Genomic DNA, 13,253 nt, shown 5'->3' with positions numbered 1-13,253 from the left:
CTCCCTGGGGAGCCTGTTCCAGTGCTCCACCACCCTCTGGGGGAAGAACCTTTTCCTAATGTCCAACCTAAACCTTCCCTGGCACATCTTCCTGCCATTCCCTCAGGTTCTGTCATTGGTCACTAAAGAGAAGAGATCAGTGCCTGCCCCTCCTCCTGCCCTTGTGAGGGAGCTGTAGACCGCAATGAGGTCTCTCAGTCTCCTCTTCTCCAGGCTGAACAAACCAAGTGACTTTAGCCGCTCCTCATACGGCTTCCTCATCAAGCCCTTCACCAACTTCTTGTCCCTCTTCTGGACACTCTCCAGTAGCTTTACATGCTTTTTATCCTGTGTCACCCAGAACCGCACCCAGTGCTCCAGGTGAGGCCGCACCAGTGCAGAGCAGAGCGGGACAATCCCCTCCCTGCCCGGCTGGCCGTGCTGGGCTGGATGCACCAGGACACGGTTGCCCTCTTGGCTGCCAGGGACACTGTTGGATCATGTTCAACTTGCCACTGACCAGAACCCCTAGATCCTTCTCTGCAGAGCTGCTTTCCAGCCTCTCATCCCCCAGTCTGTATGTACAGCCAGGGTTGCTGTGTCCCAAGTGCAAAATCCAGCACTTGCTCTTGTTGAACTTCATGCAGTTGGTGATTGCCCAGTTCTCCAATTTGTCCAGATCCCTCTGCAGGGACTCTCTGCCCTCAAGAGTGTTGACAGCTCCCCTCAATTCTCTGTCATCAACAAACTTACTAAGCTGCTTGAATCAAACAACAGCTGCATCTTTCTTATTATTACCTGCCAGTCATCACATGGCAGATTTTTTTTATTCTTCGGTAGTGAGGAAAAACATAACCTTCCATCACACTCTTATTCATCGTTACATGGTTGGGTGGAGGTGTGTAAATACAAAAAGTTTGGATTTCATTTTAAATCTTGTGCTTTTTCTACTAAGCAGATAAATGCTTGTATCAAATATAGTGCTTATATGTAACATTAGTGATATATTTCTTCCTGTTGGAGTCTTTTTTTTCCCTAGATGGAACACGTTCCCTGTCAAGTTTCTTGTACTGCAACAGTTGAGTAATTTAAGATCTAAACCATTATTATGACCTGTGACTCATATTCACTGCATAAGCATCTTCTGCCGTTTTAGATGTTGCCTAGCTTTGTGTTTACTTTTCTTTCATAGCTTGTGTGCTCTGAGAAGAGTGATAGCTAGGAGAATCAACACAAGGGGTCTGTGCTTCAGTGCTAGGTGCCCTGCACCTGCACCTAGGTCCATAACCTTAGTTCAGACCAAGCTCTTTAGGCCATCTTTCAAAGCTGCTCAGGATCTCCAGGTCCCACACAGAGAACCACAGAATGGTTTGGGTTGGAAGGGACCTCCGGAGATCATCTAGTCCAACCCACCTGCTAAAGCAGGTTCACCAGAGCAGATCACACAGGAATGTGTCCAGGCGGGTTCTGAATGTCTCCAGAGAAGGAGACTCCACAACCTCTCTGTGCAGCCTGTTCCAGGGCTCTGGCACCCTCCAAGTAGAGAAGTTTTTCGTCATATTCAGATGGAACCTCCTGTGCTTCAGTCTGTGCCCATTGCCCCTCATCCTATTGCTGGGCACCATTGAAAAGAGTCTGGTCCATCCTCTTGACCGCACCTTTGAGATATTTATAAACATTGATGAGGTCCCGTCCCAGCCTTCTCTTCTCCAGGCTGAACACACCCAGCTCTCTCAGTCTTTCCTCATAAGAAAGATGCTGCAGACCCCTCATCATCTTCATAGCCTGCTGCTGGACTCCCTCCAGTAATTCCTTGTCTTTCTTGAACTGGGGAGCCCAGAACTGGACACACTAATGCTTTTGGATAGGTGATTTACGGACTGTGTAAGATAAGAAGGAATTAGCTAAAATGTTAGTTATTTTGCAGGGTTAAAGATAAATCTGTTTGGATTTGCTAAGACTTCTTATGTAAAACCGTAAACCCTTCAAGGAGAGATATGTTCTGAACTATTACTGGAAGTAAAATAAAATTAAACAACCCCCCCCACATTTTTTCTTTGTTATAAGGTGACATTAGACGTCTTTTTAGGGGATGCTGTTAGCATTAGGTGTTTGAAAGGCTCATAGACGAGGTTCTTAGGGACACGGTTTAGTGCTAGAGTTAGGTTATGGTTGGACTCAATGATCTGGAGAGTCTCTTCTAACTGGAATGATTTGATGATTTGTGAAGAGCCTGACTGTTTGCACAGAATGTGGATTTTCTAGTCCTTATAGGTACTAGTAGTAACCCCTTCTCTTGATGGGCAGAAACTTTTATGAGACAATCCCATTAATGTGAGCTTCTGGAATTATTTCAAAGTCTGTTTCTTGCTGGGAACCACAAAGGGTCTGTCTTTACCAAGGAGCTCAGTTATGGGAAGCCCTTGGCTGTGCTAGCGTATAGCCCTTCTATTTGCCAAAACATAAGATTGAAGATTTTTCTTTCCCCCTCTTGTCAACCGGAGGAATTTTTCACAGGCATTTTGAGATGCCACATTTCTTTTAACCACAGCAACATGAACAAAGTCCCCTGTGATGGTCTCGGAGAAATTGTGTGGAGAAGGAGGTTTCAGTGTGGTTTGGGTTTGGTTTTTTTTAAGTATTGCCAATTGACTGCCGACTGTAACTTCAAATATTGTATAACAAACGCTTTCTGCTGGACTGTAACCATTTAAGACATGTTTAGTCCTAAATGCTTGGATTTTCTTCCTCAAGTCTGATGTCTTTGGAGATAAAACAAACATCTTCTTTCCTTTATTTTTCTAACTGTTGATTCCTATTCCTTGTAGATCAAGAAATCTTGCGTAAATTAGAAAAGGAGAAGATTCTTGTGTTCACACCATCCCGCCGGGTGCAAGGGAGAAGGGTGGTGTGCTACGATGACCGATTTATTGTGAAGTTGGCCTTTGAGTCAGATGGCATCATTGTTTCTAATGATAACTACAGGGATCTAGCTAATGAAAAGCCCGAATGGAAGAAGTTCATAGATGAACGCTTGCTGATGTATTCATTTGTTAATGACAAGTAAGTCATACTGTCTTTATACGTGCCACTAAAATAATTGAGGAAAGGACAGTTTGAACACTTGTATGATTTTTTTCTCTTACACCCAAATCATTAGGTACATGTAGGAAAACAAGAGGAATGGTTGATCATAGGTTTGGTCTTCTGATTAAAAATACTAGAACTCTGTCTTTTGGTATAGCTTTTTTATAACAATGTCTTTATGTCTTTTTGTGCTATTTCTTCCCCTTTTGGTGTATGCCAATGTATATGCTATATTTGATGTATGCTATGGTATAATATTCAAATTCTTTTGATATACTGAGCCAGCATTTTTGAGTGCCTGTGGTTAGACTCCTAAATCCTAGAGTCATAGAAAAACCCATTTTGGAATGAAGCTCTGGAGGTCTCTAGTTCAACTGTCTGCTTAGATCCATCTGTGGTACCTTCATACCCTGGCATACAGATCGACTGCAGTTACTACTGGTGGCTTCTTGCACTGGGAGGGACTCAGTACTCTGCCAAGCACACACTCGTATTTGAGTGCCTAAGTACTGATCCAAGAATCCTACACAATGGGCACAGTTTTGCGAAGTTAGTTGTCGCATTTTACGAATTCGCTGCCCATATTGCTGCCCTTAACTTTGGCTTGGGAAGGGGTTGTGTGCAGCCTGGCTTTGCCACAGAGCAGCCAGCTGAGCTGGACTGAAGGTCTCTGAAGCAGACTAGGGGTGTCCACACAGTCTGTTTCTATGACTCATCTCTCAGGCAGTACATGCAGCAGAAAGGTGGCCTTTCAAAAGAGCTCTCAAAGTTTCCAGGCTTAAAAATACCAGCATGGAAGGTTATGGTGTAGGACACAGTCATGAGGTTCTTGGTCATTGCATAAAGAATATGAAAAGGCTTGTTTGCCTCCATAATTTTTTTTTTCTTTGTAGATTTATGCCTCCTGATGATCCTCTTGGCCGCCATGGCCCAAGTCTGGACAATTTTCTTAGGAAGAAGCCTATTGTACCAGAACATAAGAAGCAACCGTGTCCATACGGTAATTTGGTTTAATTTGTTGGTTTTCTGTACTGCTGGGACTGGGGATGAAGCTCCCACTTTATTTTAACACTGCCAAAAAGAAAAGCTTTTCAACAGAGGTTTTTACATTGTTGCCTTCACCTGAGAATGTTTGAAATGCTGAGCTGATGGTGGAAACTGAACTGATTTTTTTTCACGTTAGTTAGAGAACATTTCTATCTACTAGTTGAACTAAAGGAGCAACTTCATTAATCATAGGAATAGATCCAAAACAGCACCTAAATTCTGCAGGCTCCAGAAAGCCCTTTTCTAATGTGATTTGGTCATAAGACATTCAAGTTTTCTTCCAGAAAATCGATTGAGCTGTCTGACGTTAGCCAATTAGCATCCCCACAGGCACAAAACCTTCTGGACTGAACTGAAACCTGCTGGTCTTATGACTCTGTGGGACTTTCCTGTTAAGTTTTCTGCCTGTGTATCTCCTTGGCCCAATAGAGCAGGTGTCTACAGACCCCCTGACAGTGTCATGTTCAGCTCAAAATGTGGCTGATAGTGTTGGTGTGCATTCCTGGAGCACTAGCTGCAGCACACCACCACTGCCTCTTTTGCCCCACAATACAAGAGAGGAGATCTTAGATCTCACTCTGTGTCGCACAAAACCATTTGCAAGGTTTTTCAAATCATCAATAAAAATTTTAATGAGGAGCATTTCCGTTGTTTGATTATTAACAGATTTTCACTGAAGTTTTTTTACCTGATTATGTTTGTATTAATAGGGAAGAAATGTACCTATGGACACAAATGCAAATACTATCATCCAGAAAGAGGAAATCAGCCTCAGCGATCTGTAGCTGATGAACTTCGTGCCATGTCTAGAAGCACAGCTGCCAAAACCACAAGTGAAGGAGGACTCGTAAAAAGCAATAGTGTTCCCTGTAGCACTAAAAATGACAGCACTTCTGAGCTGAAACGTGCTGCTCCAAAGAGGCAATCGGATCCTAGTATAAGGACTCAAGTCTATCAAGACTTGGAGGAAAAGCTTCCCACCAAAAACAAGTTGGAAACCAGGTCTGTACCTTCTTTAGTTAGTATACCATGTTCCCCTGCTGCAAAACCCCAAAGTACTGCACCTTTGACTAACGGCCTTCCATCCGGAGTTCACTTCCCACCTCAGGATCAAAGACCACAGGGACAGTATCCTACAGTGATGATGGCAACCAAAAATCACGGAACACCAATGCCTTATGACCCGTATCCAAAATGTGAGTCACCTGTGGATGTAGGCTATTACTCTATGCTGAGTGCGTATTCAAATCTCAGTATATCTGGTCCACGTAGTCCTGAAAGGTGCTTCTCCTTGGACACAGACTATAGGATTAGCTCTGTAGCTTCCGACTGCAGCAGCGAAGGGAGTGTTAGCTGCGGTAGCAGTGATTCCTACGTGGGTTACAGCGACCGCTCTTACATGAGTTCACCTGACCCACAGCTGGAGGAGAACTTGAAGTGCCAACACATGCACCCCCATGGCCGCCTTAACACTCAGCCCTTCCTACAGAGCTACCACGAGCCTCTCACGCGAGTGCAAAGCTATAGTCACGAAGAACCAAAGCATCACCACAAACCTCCAGTTCCATACATGGCTGTGCATCTACAGCATCCAACAGTCAGTGCTCGCTCTAGTTGTCCGAACGACTACTCCACGTCTCAGAGTTCGTCACATTCAAAGACCATGCATCTGGGAAGAGCCCTCGTGTCCACGAGAATAGACAGCATTTCAGACTCACGTTTATATGATAACTCTCCATTGAGACACAGAAAGCCTTATTCTGGCCAAGATGGGCTTGGAAGTTGGGATAGGCAGAGCTACGGGATGGATGCGTACGGCTTCCGCCAGACCTACTCCTTGCCCAGTAACCCCACACAGCCGTGTTACGAGCAGTTTGCCTTCCAAAGCTTACCTGAACAGCAGGACCAGACCTGGCGCGTACCTTACTGTGGAATCCCTCAAGACCCTCCAAGGCACCCAGACACCCGGGAGAAGGTTTACATTAACCTCTGCAACATCTTCCCCCCCGATCTTGTGAGGATCGTTATGAAGAAGAACCCTCACGTGACGGACGCTCAGCAGCTCGCTGCAGCCATCTTGGTGGAAAAATCTCAGCTGGGTTATTGAGAGATGATGCATCTTTGTGGTGTCGAGTAGTTTTCAGCTCAGCTCTGACGCTGAGGGAGGTTTGCTACAATAGCATTTGCGATCTCCTTCTCAGCAAGGAGGTTATATAGTAATCCGTTTATGTGAAATACTGTATCATGGAGTCTGTATGTATAGCCCCATGCATCGGAAGTACCAGATATGTTTTGTGTTCTAGTTTGAAAAATTTTAAAAGGCTATTTTCACAGCTGGAGAATGTTCCAGTTTAAATTAATATATATACATATATATATATATGAAAAACCTGTGGTCTCTGGTTATAATCTTTGGTGCATCAGGGGTTTATATGCAGCACTTTCTATCCTTATTACATGTTGTTGGGATTTTTGTTTTCATTTTTTAACTTGCTGGATGTTTGTCCTTGGGCTGTGTGGTATTAAAACAACCTGCAGAAAGAGGATTTTACTACTTCTGGCAGGCAATTTTCAAGCCAAGTTTTTGAACTTTTTACAACAGCGTAAGTATGTATGTTTGGTTGGTTGGTTGGTTTTGTGAGCTTTTTTGTGCTATAATCATCTATTTATAGGAAACAAAGATTTACTACAGCACTGACTTCATTTTTTTTTTAAACAAATAATTAGGTTACCAGTTGACAGTGAAATGGGTAACAATATATTGGTAATTTACAGTACGGCACTTTTCATTGCTTTCTTTGTTTCGTTTAAGTAGTTACATGTTTTGTTGATGCAGTTGATCAGTAAGATCAGATGCAGTCAGAGGAAAAAAAAAAAATGTTTTTTTTACTAATTTATGGACAAGGTAAAAGCCTTATTGCCTGATTTTGAAAGATGCTGAGAATTCACAGCCCCCTTTGAAGCAAGCGGGAGCTGCAAACTCTCAGAACGTCCCCAAACCAGGCCACCCTGTTTCAGTTCCCCCGTGTTGTTACCCAGCTCTGTGTATTTCTGGTCAGTAGAAGGGGGCCTGAAATCGTAGGGTCTCGTTTATTTGTTTCGCGTGTTTTTAATTTGTATTGCTGCACAAGTGTACTGGATAAAATACGCTTTTCATAAAATATTTACCTGTTTTTAAATGAATTTAATTATCTCAATGCAAGTTTTGTATTTAAGATACTGTTTGATTTTTCTTGCTATTTATCAAGGCTGGCCTGAAAAGGTTTTGTGTGTTGAGGATATGCAACATTTATTGACTGCACTATGGTAATGATATTGTAGCTCAAAATAATAACTTAAACTTTTTTTTTCTTTTGATTCTGTTTCGGTTGGAGAGGGGAGGGTTGCGAGAAGATACTGTAGGTGTTCCTGATACTAGTTTTTGGCCTGTTGCATCGTGTAGGCCCGATTCTTGCCACAAATAGTGTAGTTTTAGAAACAGACAAACCAAGTCTGTTTTAGTATTAGTAAGGGATATTTCTGGTTTTAAGTCATGGGTTTTACTAGCACTTCATAAGCTTTTTTTATATATATATAATAGAAATAGATTTTGCAATTGATGTCAGATGTACTTATGTGACATAGTTGCCAACAGTTTTAGGTTTTCATCCATTGTAACGATGTTCAGTGTTAAAAAAAATCACTAGCTTACACTATTACTGCTGATAATTTTGGTACGCTTGCTGGAATTTAAAGTAAGGCCCTGAAGAACCAGAAAGTACCTTTTACTGTTGATACAAATTGTATCTTTTTAACTGAGAACTATTTTGATTTGTAGATTAAGTAGAAACACAAATGTATAACTAGTCTTTTGGGCAACATTTTATCCCTTATTTAAAAAATTAGAGATTTCGGGCATAGAACAGGTTTAGGCAAGTAAAAGTAGGTATTTATTTAGGTGTCTGTCTCAGTTTCACATGTTAAAAAGAAGAAAAGAAAGTATTGGCATCTTCTTCCTTCTAAAATCTTTGTAGTGGGAACTCACTAAAATAAAGGTAAAATGCTGCCTGAAAATGATGTCCAAGCACCTTTGAATACGAAGACGTTTTCACTACTTGCGCGACACCGTGTGTTGCAACGAGTAGGGTTTGGGTATACAGTAAATGCTTCTAAAGAGCATTGTGCTTATAGACACATCCAATAATCTGAACCATGTTCAGCAAACCGATTCGGGAGGTGGTGCTCACGCAGCTCCCGCTGCAGATGCGCTGCGGGATCTGTCACCCGTCCCTGCGGCGGTGCCGGGGGACTCGGCGCCGCTGTCCCGTCTGGCTGTTTAGGGAGAGGATTTCTTCATCCGTGGCAACAGTTTTTCCCTGGGTTTGGTTGGTCGCCATCCGTAGAGCATGTTTTAATGTAGAGATCGATGCAGTGCTGACGCTGAGGTTTGAACTGGGAAATGGGCCTCATCTTAGTTGTACACTAAGATTTTTTGAAATTGAATTACACTTAAGTACTACACCATAGTGTAGATGCAGCTGTTTTAGTAATGCAATTATTGTGTTTTTAATGGGTTTCTACATTTATTTTTTATGTAGGAATTTACTTCTGCCAAAAGCTGAATTCCTTTAAGCATGAACAGAAATGTGTATGTAGTAGAGGCGTTTGGTCTTTTTCCCTATCGCGTGAGCATCGGAACGCTCCCTGCCGTGTGCACGGGGCGGTCTGGGCTCAGCAGGCTCAGCCATGGTGTTAAAACGGTGCGAGGAGACGCGTGGGACTGTGTGCTCTCAGTATTGATTGCGTCCGCGGGCGTTCAATGCAGTATTGAATCCCTGGAAGTGTGTGGATTACTAGAGAATTCCTGTAATAGGTTCTGTGCTTTGTGCTCAGGCACTGAAAATGCTTTAAAAGTATAAGAAAAGGAGTAATCTGGTGGTTTTTAATGTTGTGCAATGATGTGCTAGTTCCCCTTAGACTCTCTTGTGTTGGGTAAAGCAGATTTGCTGTGGACAAAGTATTGGCCTTGATATTTCCTTGGTTTTTGCTGTGATAATACTGAGGAGTTGCGTGTGAACTCCTCCACGACGAAGCCATCAGTCTGTATATTTAACAGCCTTTAGGAAGGACACCACTAATAAACGTGAAGCAATGATACTGGTCAGATACTACATTTGTCAATGTAATTGCATTGATGCAAATAAATGAACTGTAGCATCCCGTGTTACTAAAACAGTGAAGGTGGTTCAGTGATCCTGTCCCTGCCCCAGCCGAATGCTGGAACTGCAGCGAAGGATCAAGTACCTTCAGATTAGGCCTGTCCCACCGCAAGGAGAGGGCAACACTTTCCCTTGTCTTCAGTACTTGAGAGCTGTTTTGATACTTAGCAGAAACCTCCATATTTTTAGATACGATCCCAAGCTATTATATCAGTAATAGTATATAGATACACAGTATTTTGAATGCACATTTACATTAGGCATCTGCCCACGACTGTTTTGTATACAACATGTTGCCAATATTTAGAGTTTTAAACCTAACTGTGAGCTAAATATGCCCAGGCTATGACAGTATTAATAGCTTTGTTGTAATTTTTTTTTTTCAATATAGGTGTGTGTGCGTATATATGTATATATGTATATACGTATATGTGTGTATATATATACGTATATGTATATATAGACACTCACATACACTTGGCAAGTGGGTTTAAGCCTACTGCTAATAATCTGAGGTAAGATCATGCCTTTCAAGGTGTCCTTATTTTCTGTGGTGTGTCTGAATCGTAGCTTGGTCCCCCACTGCAGAATAGCTGTGGGGAGAGCCAGCAGCCTGATGTGCTGGCGTGACACCCCAAAAAGGAGTCGCGCGGGCCCAGCACAGCCCTGGAAGGGGACTTGTGCAGCCTTGGAGCGTGTGGGCTGTTGTTGAGCTGTTGATGATCTTCTGCTGTGAAGGTCGTAGCTAATGGTGGACACTTTTCCAAAAGTATCAAAGCTGTCGGTGTAAACCAGAGTACCTCACTCGGAACAGAAAGCCGGGGGCGTTTGCCCCAGCAAGGTGAGCGCCAGAGGAGTAAATGCCTTGGGTGAGAGATGCTGCAGCATCCGGCTGCACTGAGAGACTGCCAAACATTCATCGGTTTTCAATTGATGGTTTGACCAAGGTGTTTTCGATGTCTAAAGCTTGAAAAATGAGACACAATGTTTTCGTACTCTCTGGAGCATTTAGAAAAATACCCAACTGACTTTTCATTGCTACTGAAAATTTAAAATACTGTGCAATTAAAGATACCATTTTTTTAAATAAAAATAATTTAGAAATTATTTATTTTGATTTACAGTGTGACTCTTGCTAATTTATTCCTTGCATTATAAGGCCGTGGTGGAGTGCTGTTTATATGTTTTATTTATCATAGGAACTAAAACTGCTGAGGATAAAAAACAATAGATTTAAACTTAAGACAAAAAAAAGCTCTATGGCCTTCTTTTGGTTTTTTATACAAGGGCTGAGTTTTTATAAATGTCAGATCATGCATTTTATATACTTTGTACATTTTAGAGAAATACAGTTTAAGAATTTTGTTTGAATTGAGTATTTATGTGCACATTGTTTAGACTAACCATGTAACTAATCCTAAAGTCATCCGTGTTACTGTTCCAGCTAACCTTTTGCTAGGTAACATCAGAGGCGTTCAGACTTCATCTTTAGACGTTCTAGAATACGTTTCATTAAGGTTTCATCAGAAACCGGTCATCTAGTCACGAAATCGCACGCGAAATGTCTGTTTGGACGTGACCCCCTCTCTGTGCGCTGGGTTTCCCTGGCAGGGCACTGCAAGGGGACACCAGCTGTTTGTAGCGGCACCGTCAAATACTGCGCGGTGTTCATAGATACAAGTATGCTTTAAATAATGTTCCAGCTTCCGTTTTCAGGTTTTAAAGGGTTGCCACAACTCGTGCTTGAAATGTTTATTCCTCTGTCTGCCTTCGAAGCTAAATGATGGCAATAGTTCTCATCTCCGCTCTCAGGTTTAATGGCCGCTGGAGAGCCCGGTCTCCCGCGCGCTCACACATTCGCTCAGCTTGGGCACAGGTTACTCACGTGCGCTGATCCCAGTGGCGGTAGAGGAGACCTGAGTAAAACCAGGTGTGTGTGTAAGTGCGGGAGGACTGGGGGCTGGAGGAGCACATCTGGAGCACAGCTGGGGAGCCGCCTGCACCCACGCAGAGCCGCGATCTCGCTGGTGCTGACGGGCCGTTCAGCCGGGGTCGCAGTTTGTGGCTGTTGGGAACACTCCGAACCAAATCTGTGTAGATGTTTAAGCACATCAAAGGTGTAACAACCTACTCTTCACCTTATAAAACAAAACCTCACTGCTTTTTGTAAGCTGACTTTTTCTTGTGCTCTCAGATGAAGTCTTATTTACCAAGTTAGGTTGGCTGGTTGGTTACTTTTTATTTATGTGAATGACATTCTTGATGGAACTGATATTTAAAAACTGTTTTACCAGCATATTACAGAACATCCTGCCAGGAAACAGAAATGCAAATACAGCAGCAATAATTGTGTTTTGTAGTTCATTTCCCCATCATTATCTCTGTACTTGTGTTGACTAGGTGAGATTTTAATATTGTCCTGAAGTCCACTCCAGCAAAAAAAATGAGTTAAAAATAATGTTTGGACTACTTGATAAAGCAATTGTCATACTGGCTCTTTGTTCCTTCACTGGTTATTCTGTATGATTTCTGTGATGTGACTATTCACATCTTAAAACCACCTTCTAAACCGTACAAAAAAAAATTGTACATGGATTCTGCTTTTAGAGAAGAAAATAAAGATTCATTTTTCTCATCGATGGGCTGGTTTTGTTTCATAAAAAAAAAAAAACCCACCACCTCAAGAGCAGCATAGAAGGCAGCAGTGAGTTGTAGACAGCCTTGTTTTCCTACCTGCACAACAGAACTGCTCACTCTGAGTAAATTTAAACAGGATTTCAAACATATGAAATTATTGTAGATTATCAGTTCATTTTTAACGCAGTAATTAATATTTAATAGGTGCTTTCCTGTCATTTCACTAACTGAAAAGCCCAAAACTCTGGGGTTAAATAGCAATGTCAGTTACTTAGTAGCAGAATTTGGATGGAGACTTCCTGCCAGGGGACCTGTTCTCCTTCCAAGTGCTGCTACACATCTGCTTGTCTTTCATGGTGCAATTATTAGTGGTGGAGCTCAGAATGTTGTGGGGTAGACAGAATAGAATTTAGAGTAGAAGAGAATGAAAATAGTTATCATCTGATGGATGCAAAGATACGGCAGAAGCTGCAATAAGCTGTGATATAATGACTATTCAGAATACATGGAGCTGTTGGATGGTGCTTTTTTGCCCGGTGGCGTTGCCCGGCTGGGCTCCCTGTGCCGGGCTTGCTGGGACCCGCAGTCCTGCCCGCTCCCTCCCCGCGTGCGGGCGCAGGAGCAGCCGCCAGCCCGGTGCCGAGGAGCCAAGCGAGGTGGCACGAATGCAGGTGGAATGAGCAGCTGGCCTGAAAACAAAAAGTAGCGACGCCTTGTGACCTCGGTTGTGACCATGGGCGATTTGCTTGATGCAGATGTTCTGCAGAGCTGTGAACATCTGGTGGTGTGCCCTGCGCAGCCTGAGCCCGCGCTGTGGCTGTGCTGAGGCACCGGCGCAAACACGCGGGTCCCCCTCCGGCAGCTGGGTGGAAACACGGCAGCGCTGCCTCTGGGATGCTGCTGTGGGATGCTGCTCTGGGCGCTCAGCACCGAGTGCTCCGAACCACGGCGGGTCGCACCGGCAGCAGAGGGGGAGCTGTGGCAGCTGCCTGTGTGCAATGTGAGGGGTGGGAAGCGCTTCCCGGGGTGCTCCCAGGCCAGGCACCAAGAGCTGCTGCACTTCAGGTTTTGGTTCCTCTGCAAGCTCTGCCGTGAGGCTGCTTGGCCATGAGTGTACAGGTTTGTGGTCGCAGTGCATTTTTCTGATCTGCTGCTGGACTCGGAGCACCGCTGCCGCCTTATTGCCAGAAGCCAAGCTGGGGTATGGCAGGGCGGTGTGGCCCAGCTGCCCCCGTCACCTTCAGCTCAGCTGAGCCTTCACGCTCACCACGTGGAAATACAACATTATTTCTCCTGAAGCGCTGT

At 43.6% G+C, this 13,253-nt stretch overlaps 1 protein-coding gene across 1 annotated transcript in view; it reads left to right on the top strand.

The window, feature by feature from the left end:
• The window catches only part of ZC3H12C (zinc finger CCCH-type containing 12C), a 47,145-nt gene extending 35,228 nt beyond the window's left edge, over window positions 1-11,917 (top strand). The window contains exons 4-6 of the mRNA XM_065637124.1: window positions 2,808-3,042; window positions 3,960-4,066; window positions 4,824-11,917. Coding sequence (XP_065493196.1) covers window positions 2,808-3,042; window positions 3,960-4,066; window positions 4,824-6,220 — 1,739 coding nt within the window. The 3' untranslated portion in view covers window positions 6,221-11,917. The remainder of the gene's footprint in view (window positions 1-2,807; window positions 3,043-3,959; window positions 4,067-4,823) is intronic.
• Window positions 11,918-13,253: the final 1,336 nt, after the last annotated feature.

Source organism: Caloenas nicobarica, chromosome 1 (genome assembly GCF_036013445.1).
Source record: "Caloenas nicobarica isolate bCalNic1 chromosome 1, bCalNic1.hap1, whole genome shotgun sequence".
Classification (NCBI taxonomy): Eukaryota; Metazoa; Chordata; class Aves; order Columbiformes; family Columbidae; genus Caloenas; species Caloenas nicobarica.
Note: the sequence above shows the minus strand (reverse complement) of the source record. Positions and strands in the feature narration are given on the sequence as shown.